Source organism: Chlamydotis macqueenii, chromosome 4 (assembly GCF_036417535.1).
Source record: "Chlamydotis macqueenii isolate bChlMac1 chromosome 4, bChlMac1.mat, whole genome shotgun sequence".
In the NCBI taxonomy this organism is placed as follows: domain Eukaryota; kingdom Metazoa; phylum Chordata; class Aves; order Otidiformes; family Otididae; genus Chlamydotis; species Chlamydotis macqueenii.
In genome coordinates, this window is record NC_141559.1 from 25,352,712 (window position 1) to 25,372,787 (window position 20,076).

At 39.9% G+C, this 20,076-nt stretch overlaps 1 protein-coding gene across 3 annotated transcripts in view; it reads right to left on the reverse strand.

Moving 5' to 3' along the window:
• Positions 1 to 12,193: 12,193 nt before the first annotated feature.
• SEC24B (SEC24 homolog B, COPII component) overlaps positions 12,194 to 20,076 on the reverse strand; it is a 53,582-nt gene continuing 45,699 nt past the window's right edge. For all 3 annotated transcript variants that reach the window (XM_086746221.1, XM_086746222.1, XM_086746223.1), the window contains 4 exons: positions 19,231 to 19,335; positions 18,054 to 18,146; positions 15,639 to 15,742; positions 12,194 to 14,406 (listed from right to left, as the gene is read on the reverse strand). In XM_086746221.1, the coding sequence (XP_086602347.1) occupies positions 14,292 to 14,406; positions 15,639 to 15,742; positions 18,054 to 18,146; positions 19,231 to 19,335 (417 nt within the window). In that variant the 3' untranslated portion in view covers positions 12,194 to 14,291. The remainder of the gene's footprint in view (positions 14,407 to 15,638; positions 15,743 to 18,053; positions 18,147 to 19,230; positions 19,336 to 20,076) is intronic.

The window sequence follows — 20,076 nt, forward strand, 5'->3', positions numbered from 1 at the left end:
CGGGCGGCGCTGGCTGCCGGGGCGGGCGTGGGCGAGCCCAAGCGGAGGGCGTCTCCTCCTTCGGCGGCCGGGGCGGTTTTGTTTATTTTCCCTCTTCTCCTTCCCGCCAGCCGCCGAGGAGGGGCCGGGCCGAGCTGCTCGCTCCGTCCCGCGGGGCGAGGCGATGCCGGGGCGGCAGCTGCTCTGTGTCCGTACTGCCGGCCGGTAGCCGTGAGCGCGGGGGGCGGGGGACGGCCCCGGTCCCGGTGGGCGCGACCCAGCGCATAGCGCTGCTGTTCCCGTCTTCTGCTTCTTTCTTCTTCTGGCACTTGAAAATGTTTTCAGTAACTATATTTGTAAGTCAGAGTAAGGGAATCGTAAATTCCTGTCTTACCTGAAGACCTGCCTCTCATGGAGCCGAGTATTAGACGAGTTACGTTCCAACTCGCCTGCTTTCCAGGAACACGACTAACGCTACTCCCCCTGTTTCAGTGGAATAAACACATCCCGGTACTACAAAAATGAACAGCAAAGCACAAAAGGAAAACACTGATCTCAGAGTTCCTTATTTTACACTAAAGTTTTGCTTGCATGCTTGCAACGGTAGAGCAAGCAGCAAGGCTTAACCCTTTTCGAGTCAGTCATTTGTCTGATATCGCCTTATCCTGCAGAAACCCCACGCTCACGAATTTAGGTTTTTGTGTTCAGTACAAACCACCGAAGCACATCAGACCCACGGCGTTACATCAGGGAACCACGGGGGAAAGCATTATATTCCTCCGCTTTCTCTGCCGTTTATTATATTCTTCCAAAGCAACACTGCACAAAACAAAAGCAGCTTCACCCAATAACGACAGAAGGATCTTAGAAACTGTGCTGTTCCAGATCTGAAAGACTGTCACTATCATGGAAAACTCCACAACTAATTGCATGCTTGATGGCTCTGGGGGCCTAAATAAAACTCCACTTGTGTCCATCTTCTGAGCTCTGGAAGGGAAACCTGACACAGCTGAGGTCATTGAGATGCTCATTCCCGTTTCAGGGTCTCTCCCTTCTATTAAAGTGAATTTGGTCCCAGGGAACAGCAGAAGTTGCACTGTTAACAGGCAGTGAGTCCCAAAGGCAATAATGTGTGATACAATCACAACTAATATTTGTCATAGCAAAAAAAAAAGCCCTAAATTTTATTGCAGTAGTTTTGCTTTAGCCAAAGTAAGAATTAATTTCTGGACTTATGTACCTTATTAAGTAAATCATATTAATATCCAGGAAGGTGAAATAAAGGATTAAAGAGTTAAATATATTAATTCAAGATGGAATATTTATAGATTCATAAGCAAAGGTAACTATGTCATGGTAACTGGCTTTTTTTTTTTTTTTCTTTCACTACTCCTACCAAATAGTGATGGTCATCTTGGGGAGGAAAAATCAGTATCAGGACTAGAAAAGAGATCATTTAGATTTGGTCATTGTGCAGTGCTACACTTAATTTCTGTACTCTGCTTTACAAGATCAATAAGGAGCAAGGAAGCACCGCCACTCACAGTGACTTGTGGATGTTAGCTTCTACAGAGGACTGGGAATGGAAAAACTCATGTTTTTTTTTTCTATAGGCCAGGAGAAACAAGAGAACATTTTACTAGTTGGGCCTTGAGTCACTGCCAAGTTTAAAATGATGACTTAGACTTTTTGAAAAACCTATCCTATATCTACCTTTCACACCCTTCAGATTGCCTCATGAGGCAACTCCTGCTTTGTTCGCCAAGCAACCTCTTTTGTGTCTTACAATTTCCAGGGTAAGTACTCACTGTTCCCTGTACCTTAGTTTTTTTTTCAAAACATACCTCAAAATGTATCTATAACATACTTCGCTTCTAAAGTAACCTCATACATAATTAACACTTGACAAAGAAAATTCTACATAAAACTGTCATCTGTTCATATCTTTTGAATAGAGCAAATATTAAAGAAATCCTGTAAAACATAACTACAGTCACAGATACCATTAAAATAGCTTTAAAATGCAGTGAATAGTGTTTATTCAGTGCAATCACAAAAACAAGGTCTGGACCTGAAGGCTGTTCAAGGGGGATAGCTTTTAGGATGACTTGCTAGTTCCCAAATTTTTGCCTTCTTTCCCCACTCCTGTGCTCACAATGTAGTTGGGAACAAGGAGCTGAAGTATGTTAACTTGAAACAAGCTTTGAATGAGCTTCTTTCTTCCGTGAGACACAAATACATCTCTTCCCTTCTTGTATCTATGTGCTCTGCCAATAGGAAATGGCACTTCAAGGAAAGTGGTTTGTGCACGTGGAGCATTCGGGCTCTTGTCTTCATATCATACGTACATGACTGACTTCAGTTCCAATAAGAAAATGGTTAGGAAAACAAGCAGATCATTACAGACTTGAGACTTACGTTTCAAGTTGTATTCTCAGGGACATTTCTTAAAGAGGAAACTATTTACTAAAATAAAACCAGATGGAGTTCTGGGGAAGCATGAAACTAAGGGGGAATAAGAGGGACCCTGGCCACAGTGTTTCCAAGAGGCAAATGGTCTGTCTCATAAATCTCAGGGCATTCGTTTCAAATCTTTGTTAGGGTGAAAAAACAAAACAAAACAAAACAAACTTTAAGGTAGGACAGAAGGACACAGATGAGCTTCTGAATTAAAAACTTTTTCCCTGGCCAAAGTATCAAGCCCTAGGAGAGCACCCTAACTCCAGACATGTCTCACCAACTCAACTGTCAGAGGCACAAAACTGCAAGAGCAGAGATCTCTACCCTCACCATAGAGAGGAACGTGACCAAAGAAAGGTGCTGTGCTTTGTATTCCAAATACGCTCAGAAGGGGAATGTACACAGCCTAATTACAGGGTAATCCTCTTCATTAGCCAGCCATAGAAGTCTGATGACAGAATGAATCAGGACTCTGATTACCAGATGACGTTCCCATCACTCAAGGAAACAAATATGTTTAGATGTGTCGTAGTTCAGCCCCGATCAGGACCAGACTACGCTCCCCCCCACCCTCCGAGAGAATAGGAGGAGATGATATAAGAAAAACAGCTCAAGGTTTGAGATAAGGACGGGGAGAAATCCTTAAAGTTACCGTCACAGGCAAAACAGACTTGACTTGGGGAAAACTATTCATTTATTTCTAAAATTAGCAGGAGAATGAGACGGGGAACAAGATAACCTCCCCCCACCCCTCCCTCTTCCTGGGCTTAACATTATCTCTACTACCTTCCCCTCCCAAGCGGCACGGGGGGGGGGAAAGGGAATGGGGGTCGCGGTCAGTTCATCACGCGTTGTTTTACGCCACTGTATCATCGTCAGGGGAAGAACTCCTCGCATTCCTCCTCTGCTCCAGCGTGGGGTCCCTCCCACGGGCCACAGTCCTTCGTGAAACTGCTCCAGCGTGGGTCATCTCTTCCACAGGGTGCAGTCCCTCTAGAACAGCTGTCCCAGCGGGCCCTCCATGGGCCACAGCCTACTTCAGGCCTCCCCCTGCTCCGGCGTGGGGTCCTCCACGGGCTGCAGGTGGATCTCTGCCCCTCCGTGGACCTCCATGGGCTGCAGGGGGACAACCCGCTCCACCATGGTCTTCACCACGAGTTGCAGAGGAATCTTGGCCAGGAGCCGCATTACTCCTCCCCCTCCTTCTTCACTGACCTTGGCGTCTGCAGCCGTTCCTCACAACAGGCTGGCAGACGCCTCTCAGGATCCTTTTTACATCTTATTCACTTCTCATCTCCTCTCCACTTCTTGCAGCCAGGCCGGGCCGAGTTGGGCCCAGTCGGCTGCCCGGCAGGAGGCCAGAGGGTGAGGCCTGCAAGGCCCATGAGGCTCGCGCCTCCTCCTCTCTGCCCCCCCGCTCAGCTGCTTCACATCTTCTCCTCCCCTTTTTCCTGTTTTCCCCTTCTTAAAAACGTTATCGCAGAGGCATTATCACGGGACATTCTGCTACCAATTGGCTTGGCCTTGGCCAGCAGCGGGTCCGCCCTAGGCCCGGCCGAGTCCACTGAACAAAGGGGAGCGACTTCTAGCAGTTTCCTACAGAAGCTGCCACCTTAGGCCCCCCCTCACTAACAAAACCAGAACAAGATGTAACATCATTACATGGAAGCCAGAGCCCTTTTCCCCATCCTCTGTCTTGTTTCCTTCATCACAGTTCTGTGGTGGTTTAGCCCTCGTCACCACACAGTTTCTCACTCACCCTCCCCCTACCCAGTGGGATGGGGGAGAGAAACTGGGAAGAAAGGAAAACTCATGGGTTGAGATAAAAACAGTTTACTAAATTAGCAAAGGAAAACTACAAAAATAACAGAATATAGGGATATTAATATATACAAAACATGCAAAATGAACAAAATACGATTCCTCACCACCCGATGTCCAAACGACCGACACAGCCCGTCCTGAGCAGCAATCACGGAAATGACACCAAGCAGCAAGCAAAGAGGGGGAGAGCGAGCCAGCAAGGTAGAGGGAATGATGCCAGCAAGCAAGCGAGATGGAAAGAAGATGGATGCCAAGGATGCATGCCAAGGAGGTCAGAATGGATGCTCCCTCCCATAGGCAACCCCCACTTATATACTGAGCATGACGTTTATGGCATGGAATACTCCCTTTGGCCATTTTGGGTCAATTATTCTGTCTGTCTTTCTCCCAGCTCCCTGCATCTGCACGTTAACGAGACTTTAATGAGACTTGGAAAGCCAGACAGTGTCCTTGGTCTCATTAACAACAACTCGTATCATCAGAGTGTTTTTATCAACATTCTTCACACACGAAATCCAAAACACACTGGCTACTGAGAGGAAAATTAACTCCTTGTTTGTTCATGAGTACCTTTCCAGAGTTGGCGAGTAAAGAAAAGAGAGCATAAAAAACACAATGACAAAATTCCAAGTACCCATCTATCCAACAATACCAAACCCACAGCAGATAGCTGGAAGCTCTCCCCCTAAGGCAGTTCTATGCTGTCCTCCTTCAGCAAGCAGGATCTCCTCCCACTTCCAGCATTCCCCTGGAACAAAACTTTCCAATATCTTACTTAAAAACCAACAGCTAGAGGTTTTTCTTCTAACTATTGCATACTACAGTTCAAAACAGAAAATATAATGGAATGGAATAAAATTACGTGATACATCTTCCAAAACCCATGTCTCTACTGAGAGATATCTCTCACATCTGATGATGAGAAGCTGCTGCGAAATGTTTCCTCTTCAGCAGCAAATATGAGCTAAGATCTCAAGCCTTGCTTGCAGAATTCCAGGTAAGGCCATTACAAGTCGTTACTAAACGCTCTGAATTTCCCCAACAGTCACAAGGACGAAACCCAAACTCCCATGTTTTCATGAAGTGGAGAGCATATAGAGCTCTTTCTCTCCGTCTGGACATGGTAACAGCACTGGCTGTTCAATGTAAAGAAAAACTTTTTCACTGGGGAAAGCTATCTTCCCTCCCAGTGCACAGAGAGCAAAAGTCTCTCTTCAAAGTATAAAAGATGAGGTCATTGCAAAATTTTAGGTCTGCCGGTACTAATACAGTAATCCTCCTGCTCTAATAAAGGAAGAATGAGATGAGACCTATCAATGACTTGCATAGAACACAGACAAAAGCTCTCTATTTTCTATGAAGTGGTGGATCATGCCCAGAAGATTTCCTTAATAAACTGCTGGAAGGCATGATACCACATGGGAAAAGACCTGGACTCCAATTACAGAGACAAATTCTTACTCAAGGAATGAAAAGTGCTGAGCCTATGCAGAGGATTGTAAATTACACTCTTATTGCAGAGTTGCCAGGCTGTCTAAATGGCACTGGAGCTTTAAGTCAGGAGAAGAGAGACCTGAGTCGTGATTTATAAGGAGGATGCACCATCCACAGTCATCATTTTTTTCTGCCTCTTCTGAGACTTTTATTGTGTCTCCTTGTTTGCTTAGACTTTTTTGTGTGCTTTCTCTTGCTTGTAAATTTATCTTTGACACACCGTACGCAAAAAATTTACAAAAATAATTCTTGCATTTAGGAACTTAAAGCAGGACTGAGGATCATCTGATAGGCACAAAAGTTTCAAAAAACTATCACAGCTAAGCAGCAACTGATTATTCAGATCAAGATTGCATGCACAAACATGGCTTGCACTGAGCAGGCAATGAGCGCACAGAAATGTGGTTCAGAGCCTATCTCCAAAAAAAAGTTCAGATGAAGAAAGAACTGGCCCAAGAGGGAAAGACTCCAGCTGGACATCTAAATTCACCCCAGTGTGGTAACACAGGCCAATTCACTAGGAATTCACTTAGAATAGCATCTACGGCAAAGAATGTTGTTTGAGTACATTAATTAATATTACAAGTCACAAGCTCAGTGTTAAGTTTGTTCTAGTTGTGGAAGCAGCATATCAGTCTTCAGTTTCATGTTCCCAGTAAAATTTTAGCAGCTCATTAGGCCTTTGTGCAGGAGGTACCAACACCAGCACACCTCTTCAGTGAAGAGCCTTCCTTATGATCCCAGGGGTGCAGGTCCCAGGGAGAAGAATCCTGCTAGTTCCTAGGTCCCTATCACTAGCATCTTTTCTGGAGGATAAATAGAAGTTCATATTCCCCATCCCTCAAGGTGCTGAGCACATAGGACCTTGCAAGAACAGTCAGCTGAAACAATAGGAATGGTTCATACAGGGCAATATGAACAGCACATGAGTCTTTGCAGAGTTTATTTGGCTGCTCAGTTGTGAATACCTGTGTCTCAGGACAAGCAGTCACACTATCTTTGCTGCTGGCACAAGGGAGGCAGCAGGAGCATGTGGGGACAGGGCAGAGATTCCCCTTTTACCACCCTCACACAGGGCAATGATCCCAAGCTGTCACTGGAGCCACAGCTCCGGGGAAAATACACAACCAACACACTGGAAAAATATGGGTAGAGATGTCTTGTTTAGGGTTTCCTAATTCTGGAGCCATTCCAGCTCCTGCTTAAGTCAGGACAATCTGTCATCAGAGAGCAGGAGGACGATGGAGCAGTTCAGCTGTTCCCTCTTCCCTTGATACACCACCTGCATCAGCCCGAGCTTCAGCCAGTTTCAGGCTCTGGCTCTGTTTGCACCAGTTTGCCTCAGAGACAGAGCTCAAGTCTTTAGCCTGGCACCTGCAGCATTAAAAAGAGTTTGGAAACTCTATAATACATAAGTAGTTTTCCTCACTCAGGCAGTCTTAATGACCTGCACTACACTTCTGAATGACTCATAGCTTAAAATGTGAGAACCTGTAAATTTAATGTCATCGATGTGGGACATGAAGCAACGGCTGTTCAGAACACAGCCCAGCGCAATCCTTCTGGTCAGGCGTCCTCGGGGAAACCCCTGCACAAGCACTCAGTGCTAGTAACTTAGAGTTCATACAGCCATGCACAGCTCGACACATTTCACTCAAATACACGAAAGAGACTGTGGGATCAAAGTAAAAGACTGGAACTGAAATAAATACTTTACAGTCCAAAAACTGCAAATAGCAATAACAAATGTCTCCTGAAACAAGCATAAACATTAATTACACCAGAGGAAGCCATGCACACCTAGATACACGGGTTCTTTTTGTCTAAGTCATTTCACATTAGTCCTTACAAATGAACACCAGAGCTGAACACAAAATCACAACTATATCCGTTCTAAAAACTCTGACGTACCGTTTTATGCAAATATTCAGGGACCTGAGCAGCCACTCCAACTCCACTCACTTCCAGGAAATTATACTCCATTCACCTGTTCCGCAGAGCACATTTGTGCAAGGGTTTGTGGTAATATTCTTTGGCTGGGTAACAGTTCTCTGTCCCTTTGAGGTGGCATCATGTTGTCTGTCCTGTAACTGTTTTAGGCTAAGGAAGAGAGACTGCCAGGAGCATGGCAACCTGTTGGAGAAAAGGCTGGGTTCTAAGCCATCTTATATTTGATTCATGTAAAATTCACAAGTTACAGCTGAAGGACGTTCCTAGAAGTCCTGACTTTTGCTTCTGTAAGTCCTGCAGTTCTGCCTAGACCTTTTCCACAACATGCATGGTTTCTGAAAGATTTTGGTTACTTCTAGTTGTTTTTTAAGACAAGTCCTAAACTCTGAAGTAAGGAGCTGAAAGATTCTTCCTGCTACCTTGGAAACTGCCATTGAGGAAGGAAGATAGTTCACAGGGTTTGTTTCTTTTTTTTAAACTTATGCGAGAAGCCATGTAACAGAACTTATTTTTTTTTTTTAGAACATACTTATTTAAAGAACTAGGTATCAGTGTCAAAGTTCACTGTCACAACAAATTTGGATAAAAAAAAAAGAGTAGAAAAGGAAAAAAGCTAGTAATACTCACCTTTATATAAATCAATTCACGCAACACTGTTTGTGATACCTTGTGATACCAGTCACCCTATCTCAAGTATAGCCTTAGCAAGTGGCATGAGAAGACAGATGAGCACCATCAAAAATTTAAACATACTGAGAAACTGAAAGCCTTAGAAAACAAATTAAGGAGAGGAAGCATTCCGCAACTTTGAGAAATAAGAAAAAAAAAAAATCTCCGCCCCCCCCCCCCCCCCCGGTCATTAGATTGCAAACCTTTTCATTAGAAGAAATGACTCAATCTAAGGTCAACAATACTCAGTTATTCTCATTAGCAAAAATACCAACAGGCTTTCAAATGTCAAGTTGATCTCTAAATAGGTAAGGTAGGAGAGGCAACTCAGGGTGGGACAACCTGCACACTGGGGATTTCTCATGTTTCACCCCAGACCGCCCGATACCAGCCACTCTTAAAGGAGACAGGATACCAGAGCACCTGTACGGGCAACATCACCAAAGATTTAGCTGCAGTTTGACAGTAATGGAGCACCTGAGAGACCCCTTGCGTGCCGCTTTTCTTAACGGCTGCATTCCTCCTGCAGAACCAACCCACCCCATCTGCACTGGTAGAGATGCCACAGTCATGGATGCAGAGGCACTTTCCACTCTTTTCCCAGGAGCTTAAACTTTCAAAATACATGTTTGGAAGGCTGAAAGATTTTGTGCTTGCTCTCCAAGAATAAATTACACTTTTGTGTAAACAAAGTATGTTTGGTAATTAGAAATAATAGTTTCAATGGGGGAAAGGGGAGAGCTTGGAAACTCAAATGGCTTTTTATTTTGGATAAAAATATAAGGCACTTAGAAGTACAGCCATATCACAAGAAATTGCTGAACTCCAATATTTGGATAGACAGCCAAAGCACCAGTCTTTCAGAAGCTATGCACATGCTCAGCAAGCTAGATTAAGACATCCAGCACACATACCAGTGGTTCCAGTTCTACTTTTACTCCTGGCTTTCCCTAAGCTCTGCTCTGGGTAATGAAGGCAGCATATTCAGCTGCCAAAGAGACAACAAAAAGCAGAAAGAATTCCTCAGCTACAGATGATTGCTACACTTTTTATTCTTTTTTCTTTGCTTCAGCATTAGGTCATCAGGTAACTTTTAGTAACATTTTGTATTCAGAAAAGCTGGGATTTACAGCCTGTAGAATTTTTTGAAGCATCCTATCTACAGAGTTATTAACAAAAGACAGTATTTTCCTAAATTATGTTCTAAGATTAAAATAAAATCTTCTGTTAATTTTTTAAACATCTTTTCAAACAATTTATGACAATAACATTTCCTGTGGCTAGCAGATTACCAAGATGGTTAATTATCACCAACTCTTCCTTATGCTTGAGGATTCTTGTGCCAGTAAACATCTCACTCAAGAATCCCACAAAAACTCAGTGTCTCACAAGCAGAGACTTTCTACTCATGTTGTTAGACATAAGAAAAGAAATATTACTACTTGCTAGCCAAACAGTACTTCCTTCAAACACTCTTGACCTTTTTAAAACCGTCACTTTTCTTTTAATGGTAACATGATTAAGAGTGTAATTGGAGATCTGTATTTGCTGATGCCTCAAGCACGGTATTCTCTTAGCATGTGAAAAATCAAATACAACCCACATAAATAGCAGGTGCAAGAAAAAAAACAGATTAAAAACTCATTCTCCTTTTCCAAATATTTTTTTTGACATGTTCTGAAATATTTCCAGGAGCTTTGCCATGTCTTCTATTTATCTTCTCTAGAAGCATGCATGATTGATAGTCCGAATTAGGCAGCTCCATCACTTTTGCTAAGGACTTTCAGAGGAAAATAAGATGAAATTCTGTGAAGTACTTTCTAGTTATCAAAATTGTAAAGGAAAAGACATCAAAGGCTCTGCAAGTGGAAATCAGTAAGAATTCAAATTTGGAGCATAAATTGAAGCAGCACCTATAATGTGGTTATTTGAATTTTCATTCTCTTGTAATAATGTCTTTTACACAGCACTAATAATGTGAGAATTCTCTTGATACACTCAAACAAGTACGATGCCTTTGGATTTTTCATAAAAAGGCATCGTCAATAGCCTGCAAGTAAAACCAAAAGGTTCTCAGGAGACTTCAAATCCCAGTTATTTGCAACAGTTGTAACCACACTTTGCAGATTCCTGCATTTGAATACAACATAATGTCAGTTTAAGTAAAGGCATGCAAGGCTGCTAGAAATGTGGTTTTTTAAATTGTAGGAACTGACAGGTAAAGAAAAATACATCAATAAATCATTACAGTCTGCTCTCCCCCTTTAAAATTCCCCAAAAAATGTACAAAAAAGGCCATTGTGCCAAATCTCTGAATTATCTGGGTCGAACAGCATTAGTATTACATTCTTCTAGTTAGAACTTAGTCTTTGTGATTCTGAAAGAATGACTACATTCTACCTCATTTACGAAAAACTGAGAAGCAATAGTGTATGTAGATCCCTCTCCACTATTTTTTTTAAACAGAGTAAACTCCAGGAAGAATTACGTAAAAGATTTAACATGTATTAAAATCTGAAGAACTGCTTTTAAACAAAAAGACACTTTGACACATGTTTGGGGTATTCCATAAATTCATTGCCAGTTAGAGCCTCTGACCGCCAAACTCACTATTACTAAAACTGGCTGCTAAGCTTTTGCAGGGTTACATCCTGCCTGTGATCAGAATGCAGCACTGAGACAAAATATACTCTAAAACTGAAATCAAAATGAGATATTTCAGGACTCTCACACATTAGTTAATACTTCTAACTACAGAAATCAGTGATTGCGGTTGTAATTATTTTCTCATAAATCTACTTCTGTTTCATACCTTGAAAAATTTTGCATAAAAATCCTAAAATGTATTTGGCCTGAAGAAATGTAAGGCTCTAGATTTAAAATTACTGAAGAGCTCTTGACTTTCAGGATTACTAACAACTGATTGTGGCTTTTTAAAAACAACAGTAATGACAAAACCATATTTTCAGTATCTGACAATACATACAGAAAACCAAAGCCAAACAAAGTCACCTGCATTTGGCCATCTTTTCTCCATTGCCATGAAGCTCTACATCAAGATTAATGAATAGGCTTATTTCTAATAAGCTCAAGAACATAATACAGAATCAAGTTTAGTAATAATTCTCCGAGAGCTGCATCAAGCATCCTACCATTGTAAGAGCTTCCTGGACTGTAATTTCTCCAACAAGAACTCCCATACTACTTAGTTGGTAGAAGAGGTGTAAGATGTTGCTTTTGGAACTAAGATATGGAAAGGGAAGCCCGCTGTCAGTATTTAAAATGCTGAGAATTTGAACTGATTCCCCAAAGACTTACTCAGCTGGGGCTGGGAAATATTTTCCCCAGTAAATCCTAAATTTCTCATTAAACAGGCAGTGTTGAAGGTGTTTTGGGAACAGTTCAATCCCTAAAATGGCTAGAGATCTTCTCTGGACAATTTGGCACTTTATTTAAACAGATACGAAATCATATCCCTTATCTCTCCCCCAAAATATTACCCAGTAGGCAAAAAGCTTATTGAGCTTTACAGTGCATCTGTTAGGTAGGGATTCATATTTTGGTGTGTATCTTCTGGTACAGTGGTGTGATCCAAACAATTGTAAGTAAAACTGTCCTTTAGATACTTTTGCCATGCCTACAGATACCCTACTATTCAAAACACTAAATCCGGAGATGTTTAAAAATCAAAATATTTCTGAGACTGTCTTTAAAAAATTTAAACTAAGTATCAGTCAGAATGAAGATGTGCCCTATAATTAGTAAAAAATAACTAGATTCACTGTGCCGTGTAATAATTTTACTGAACAAACAGCTCTCAAGATGTACTTTCCATAATTTTTATATACAAAAACCAGAAGAATAAAGCTTTAAGTAATGGTTTTACAGAATAAGTTGCAATTAGTCATGGCATAGTATGTTCCCAGATATTCAACATCAAGATCACAAGTCAGAAGCATCTATCATGGGGCATTTACAATTGTAACATGCCCTTCTCAACTTCGCAACTACAAATGATTTTTAAGATGCCCCGCTCCTCCGCAGCACTTAGCTTTCACCCAGTGTGAATTAATCTACAAACAAGTACTGAAATCCTAGAGGTCTGATTTAGGGACAACATTCAGCATCACCTCAGACATTTATTACATGATAAATTAATTTACTAAATGGAAAGTTTCTCTTAAGTAATCTTTGGGTAACTTAAACACATTTAGTTAAGGACAACACACAAATTTAATGTATAAGGAGTCTTCTCCAAACAATGAGTGTGTGCTAACATGCAGAATAACACCACTTGCAGAATTTAATTAGTGCAGCTTTTAAAGCATTTGCAAACCATAACTAGTAGTTTTTTCTTGACTATTTGATTCAGGGGCTATGGCGGTTAAAATGTAACGTTAGCTTTTTCAATGCTACTTTAAAATAAAATGTAATCATACTAATAATAATTTACTTTTTTGTACTTAGCTATTTCATTGTAGTCACATTTAGTTAAAGCAAACAAATGAAAGAAGTTCAGAATAGTAAGTATGAGTGACTGTGCTTTATGAATTATTTCTCATGTGCCTCTGAAAAAACCAAACCAAACCAAAACCATCCCAACTTAACAACCGAATTTAAAAATCTGGGATAAATCTATCAAAAAGCCCAAACTATTGAGTTACCAAAACCTTAGCAAGAATAAGGCTTCAGAAAGATGCAATAGTGTGATTACATTTTGAATGTTGACATTTTAAAGCCTTTACTTCCATTGATATGAAGTAATTAATTTTTACACCCCTCTCTTTTTTTTTTTCCCCACAGCAGAAATCAAATCAAGTGTGCATGAGTGATTACCCATGCTTACTCTAAATGGCAGACAACACAAGTTACAGAAACCTGGACCAACACCACAGTAGTTTACAAAACATAAACAGGGTTAACAGATATGCCTTCTTTGTGACAATACATAAGAAGGGTTTTAGGAACTTAATATCAATAGCTCATTCCAGACTATGCAGTGTTTTCTCCTCCCTTCCCGAGGTCTGTGAAATAAAAGTGGTAAACATGTTCTCTTCAATATTCAGTTCAGTAAGAGTTTAGTTGCAAACAGACTACACTTGCATAAATATAAAAACACATGATAAAGCAAAATATTTTTAATTAGTAAGCCAATCATAAATAAATTCACCTAAAAGTAACAGAAGAAGCAGTTGTGTTCTTTCTACATGGATGCTTTTTTTAGCATGTTTTAATAGTCAACTTCATTGTCTAGCCTGGGACAAAACAATTCATCATTGAGCACTCAAACAATTCTGCACACTGAGCTAAGTCTTTTTTTTTTTTAGTTACATTTTTTACATTTTCTTTACAAATGTAATACTTATGTACATTATATATCTCATTTCTACAGTTGATGTATTTTACTGAAACTCTACAACTTTCACAGGGAATTTGCTGAAGTCTTTAGTAAATATGAATCATTCCTTTTAAAAAGAAATTCATATAAACAACCAACATACAGCACTGCCCTTGACATCTCTGTTAAGAATTTGGATCTGGAAGGGCTACTATAATAAATGTAAGAAAGAAGGCTTTACCTAATTGTACATTTTGTTAAGAAATATCATCCCACATAGCTACATAAATCCACCAGCTTGCAATAAACAGAGCACCATACCGCTGCACAACTGGAAACATGTATAAACCAATTTTTTTACTAGTGAAACAGCTTCATCACTCTTAGCACTTTTAAACTGAAGTAAATCTGCAAAATTATTTTGGAAATGTATACTACTTTAGTTGTAAAGCTTCCAAAACAGTGCTGGTCACTGTATATTGTGAAGAACAAGCATCCACTTCTGTAACTTTGCATATGCTTCTCTCAGCCCACGCTTCTACCTGAAGTCAGGATTTCTCTTCTGTTTATTTCTTGTTCACTTACAAATCTGCTGTTGAATATTAAGTAAGAATTCATAATATGAGAAAGCTGCTTCTGTCCGATCCTCAATTAAATGCTGAAAAAAATCTGTTTTGGCAGGGTTCTCATCTCTGAAAGAAGAGAGGAAGGCATTTTAGTTCAAACAGCAAGCAAAAAATCCACAGTAAATTCAAGTAGAGGCATAACTTCTAATGAATCCTAGATTCAGTCCAAAGATACTGCAAATAATTCAAAGTTTAGGAAAAAAACCCTGAAGTTTGTAATACACTATCAAAAAACAGCATCATTTTAAGAATTATAAAATAGTAGAAGAGTGGGTGAAACAGCATTTAAAATATTTTGCAGGAACACAAAAAAGGAAACATAAAAAGGATTTTGTTTTAGAAGTTAACAAATAAGCTGGTGGCAATGAATTCTGAAAAGGTTAAATTAAATCCTGATAAAGATTGAAAAACTGGAAAATTTACATCTCTGGTTACGTGTAATGTCGATCCTCTTGCCAGTTTTTTTTTTTTTCATTCGGACAGAGAATAGAGAAGGTAAACATGTCAAAGATCTAGTATCCAAAATTATTGCCCCAATAAAAATTTGCTGGGACACAGCAAATATTTGCTGAGGCACAGTCCTCTGTACTGGTATAGCACAGCCTGCAGTACAGCTCTGCTATTTACTGTGGTCTCTAAGCACTAACTGCAATTCAAGCAGCAGCCACAACACTAATCGGTGAAGAGATTCAGTCCTGTGTTTCAACACTATTTATCTGAGTAAGAAAGTCATCATACTCTCTAAAAGGTGATCTCTCATCAGGCTCAGTAAATGAAGTACTCCAGAGAAGACAAAAGTAAACTCAAGCATAAACATTTCATAGAATTTAAACTTCTTTAAGCAGGTCACAGCTAGAAAAGGCTTCAGAGCTTGCCTCACATGTCATAAATCAACTGCTGTCCTATGCAGCTCAGTAACAAATATATACAATTACTAAAGCATGTACAGATTATTAACCTTACTTGATTTTTTTTATGTATGCATTGAAGTTATAAAAGCTATACCAGAAATTAACCAGGTTAACTCCAGTGATCATAAGGATATCCACTACTTTAGTATATTCTTAACAATACAAAAATAGGCAACTAATTCCTACCAAGAAAACTATCAGTAACTGAATTTGCACTAGATTCAAAGATGACCTCTGTTGCTAAGGGGTAACAGCACTGTATCTCTCAACTGTTATTTAATTTCTCTTGGGCCAGATATTCCCACTTTTCATCCTTGTCAATCAGGAATTGTAAATACAAGTTGCCAGTATTTACAGAATTACTCAGTATCTAACAGAAATACTTACTTTATTACTTGAAGAACTGGACTTAAAGGTCTACTGTCTCTAAGCCAAGATATAAAAGATCGTGTCCTTTCTGAAGAAAGTGCATCTACCTCAGGAAGCTGTGTCTGGTTGAAGGCAATTGAAAGAAGTCATAATCTTTTATTATCAAAATTATTTTAAAAAAATAGATCCTGATAGTTGTAACATGACCCAAGGCACAATTTATATAAAGAAATTACCAACCACAGATTACATATATATGCTTAATTCTTCAGTTTAAAGTACAAAAATTCAGTAAAATCTGTTCTGTAGGAAGCAGTACATCTTTAACTTAAACTGTCCTTCAAGTGCAAAAGATTTTAGAAAGCAAGCCGATTTTAGAAGTCATCTTTGCAAAATGCTGCTTTCGTAGTTTTCTTGCGTTTATCTTCCCCTGTCTATCAAGTTCCTACACAGTGCATTTTGCATCACTGAAAAGATGAACAAAAAAATGAAGTGAAATTTGAATTGTAAACAAATTTCAGCGCAAAGATTATACTGGATGTGTTGGGTTTTGGTAGCGGGCTACAGAGGTGGCTTCTGTGAGAAGCTGCTAGAAGTTTTCCCTAAACCCTGCGGAGCTGGTGCCAGCTGGCTCCAGGGCAGCAGACCCACCCATCAGCAACAGTGGTATTGCCTCTGGGATAGCATAGTTAAGAAGGTGAAAACAAAGCAGCAGCGCAGGGAGGGAGAGGAGGGCGGCAGGAGGCTTGCCTCTGGCCTCCTGCTGGGCAGCTGTCTGCATTGGGGCTGGCCCAGCACAGCGGTGGGAAGAAAGTAGTGAGAATATGTGAAAGGAACCACTCTGCAGATACCAAGGTCAGTGAAGAAGGAGGAGTAAAGTTGCTCTAAGTGCAGAGATTCCCCTGCAGCCCGTGGTGCAGCCCATGGTGAGGCAGGCTGTCCCCCTGCAGCCCATGGAGGACCCTATGCCAGACAAGGCAAATGCCTGAAAGAGGCAGGACCTGTGGCCCTGTGGAAAGAGAAGCCCACGCTGGAGCAGGTTTGCTGGCAGGACTTGTAACCCCAAGCGGGACCCATGCTGGAGCAGTTTGTGAAGAACTGCAGCCCATGGAAAGGACTCACGCTGGAGAAGTTCAGGGAGGACTGTCTCTGGTGGGAGGGGCCCCACACTGGAGCAGGGGAAGAGTGTGAGGAGTTCTCCCCTCAAGGATGAAGGAGCAGCAGAAAGCATGAGATGGACGGACCGCAACCCCCATTCCCTGTCCCTCTGCACCACTGGGGGAGGAGGCAGAGAAATTGGGAGTGAGGTTAAGCTTGGGAAGAAGGAAGGGGTGGGGGGAAGGGGTTCTTAAGATTTGGTTTTGTTTCTCATTACCCTACTCTGGTTTGACTGTTAATAAATTAAGTTAATGTTCCCCAAGTTGAGCCTGTTGTCCCCATGATGTTAACTGCTGAATGATCTCTCTATCCTTATCTTGACCCACAAACTAATACTTACCACCAGCTGATCAGGGGAGACAGTTTTAAATTGCTAATACAAGCAAAATGCATAACTCTGAACAAGCAGTCCAATTTTATACTAGTCTTAAAGCTGACCACTCAACCTGTTCTTATAATCACCACTTGTCACTTACTTTTCCCCTTCACACTATGCAAGCTTTATAAGCAGGAAATATGTTCCTATGTGTTTCTACAATGACATTTTTGTACCATTCAATTTTGAACTTTTCTAGAGTATCTTAAAAGGGTCCATCCTTACCAGCCACTTGTTGATATTTTAGAATCACTACCCACAGAAGAGGGGTCTTTTCTTTAATTGCTGCTCTGTTTCACACACAAGACTATAGATACAGTTTTATGTTATAAAAACCCCTCCACCAAAACACATATCCAAGGGTCTTTAATGTTCTAATAGCTAAAGGCATTTCTTTTTAACACTGACTCAAGGCTTGGAAGTTGAGCAAAACTTAACTCTTACCCGTTACTTACAGGCCTATCACCTCATACCATAGACTTGGTATCCTACACCAGGTTCAGAGAACACAAGGCTTCTGAAACCCATTATATCAATAAAGTAACTCTAATCTTAATAATTCACATGTCTGAATAGATAAGACTTGTATTCATTCTATGAACTTTCATCCTATTCTTGTGAGCCCACATGTATTTCCATGAAAATAATAGAAGTGGTAAAGTCATAGAAGTAAGTTTTGGCATTCATAGAATGCAAAAATTTACATGTTGACATTCTTTCCTTGAAAGCATTTGACAACTTCTATCTGACTCCTGTGAAGATGGCAAGAGGTTAGAAGGTACCCAATAAAAACCCTTAATCCATAGTTACATAATTAAAAATTGAAAATGCAGAAAAAATAGATTAAATATAGATTCCAAATGTAAGCATTATACAGCACAGCTTATTAGAACACCTACCATTTTCTGTGGTACTGATGCATAGTTTGGGTATCCAAGGACATCTTTTATGAAGTTGTTATCACAGTTTTTTCCAATCCAAATGTAAAAAATCTGTAAGATGTCAGAATCCATTTTAGTAAAAGCCTTGCATACATTTTAGAGAAAGAGACAAGTGGTGATGTAATTAGAATAATATCAGAATAACACCTTTCAGACAAATGAATCACTTGAGAGCTCCAGTTGCATTTCATATATACATCTCTATATTCATTATTTGTACATTTACTTATTAATACGTTGGTAACATTTGGAATAAAATCATTAACTGTAAAAAAAACATAGTTACAATGCAAATACTAGAAGAACAAAGATGCAGGACATATCTATACTGCACTAACTTCCCATGTTACCTCCTAAAATGAAAGCTGTAAAATTTTATGAAGTCACACCACTGTGTCAGTTACTGCACACTGACTTCCCAATCTAAACAAGTCATGGTAAAATATCAGTTATCAAAACACATTATAGTAATTATTTCAGACATCTTGAGACAGAAGCTAGTCTGACATTTACACTCAGCCCCTGAACTCCTACAAGGCTTAAAGCACTTTCTAGACTGCCACTACAGTAGCATGTTTTTCAACATTATCCGAGTAGCATAATGCTTTATCCGATGAGGTGCGTTCTAGTGTAATTTCTACGAATACCTTAAACTGTATCTACAGATTTTGTTCACTCCCCACAATTGCCTCACTCTTGCAACTCTTACATCACAAGCCACAAATCATAAAACCATTTATATTTCTGCATAACGGAGAGGGTTCCTGCATCAATGAGAAGTGTTTTGTTAGAGACGCTTCAGTACATACAATTTAATAATCATTAAGAGAAATTTTGGAAAACCGAAATTCATTATTTCTAGAAAAAAAAACCAACTTGATCTGAACTCTTTGTATTCTGATCAGCCAGGCATGAAAAATATTAACCTCTGAAGCATTAATTTGCAACTTTGAATATAGTCCTCTGATCAAAACATGAAAGTCTTTCACTGAAACAGATTACTGTCAGGTTACCTGGAATGCTGATTCACTGCACTGTTACTGCTGAGAGTTGACAGCTGTAAATAATTCACTATGCCTTGCTTTTTTTTTTTTTTAAATGAAAAAAAAAAGGATATGTGAAACTGGTAACTTACTGAACCACAATCCATGAGAAAAGCTCCTTCTCTTGTCAGCTTCTCTGCAGACAACTTCTGAAGAGGCGGCTGAGGAACAACTCTGTCATTCACGTGTATTGTACTCTGTAACAAAACCCAATACTTAATTACACTAGAATATAAACAAAATAAATTACACTAGAATATAAACAAAATAAAAACAAATTTTTTTATCTTAACCAGGTACAATACAACAGGAAAGCACACTATTAATCTCTAGTAAAATTTTGAGGATTCTCACGTAACAAAATGCCATGTTAAGCCTAAAACGATTATATACATTAAACAATTCTAGAATATTACTTAACCTAAAGGATACTTTATTACCTAAAAAAAAGAACAATGCAAGTTCATTTAAGTTGTGTATGTAACATTTCTTATGCCATAGATGCCAAACTTTCAAAAGAATTCTAGTGTTTACAATTAAATTTTCTACAAATAACCTCCATAGATTTTTTTCATAGCATTCAACTTCACTAGAAACGTTGCAAGAGCAGAAAAACATCAAATTTTACTCCCTGTAAGGGTTCATTATTTTACTGCAATCAAGTAACAGGAAGTTCCTTGATTTAACATCCTGCCTGAAGTGATACATGGGTTTGTCCACAGAGCACTGTGACTGATCTGATTAAACAATCTGGTTGTTAAAAAATAACCCCCTTTCCTCCCCAGCAATAGAACCCCCTTTCCTCCCCAGCAATAGAACCCCCTTTCCTCCCCAGCAATAGAACCAAACAAAACCAATAAACCCCAACTTGCCAGTATTTTCAGATTAAAGTTGCCTCCCTCTCCAAAACAAAAATAGGCTGAATATACATGAAAAAT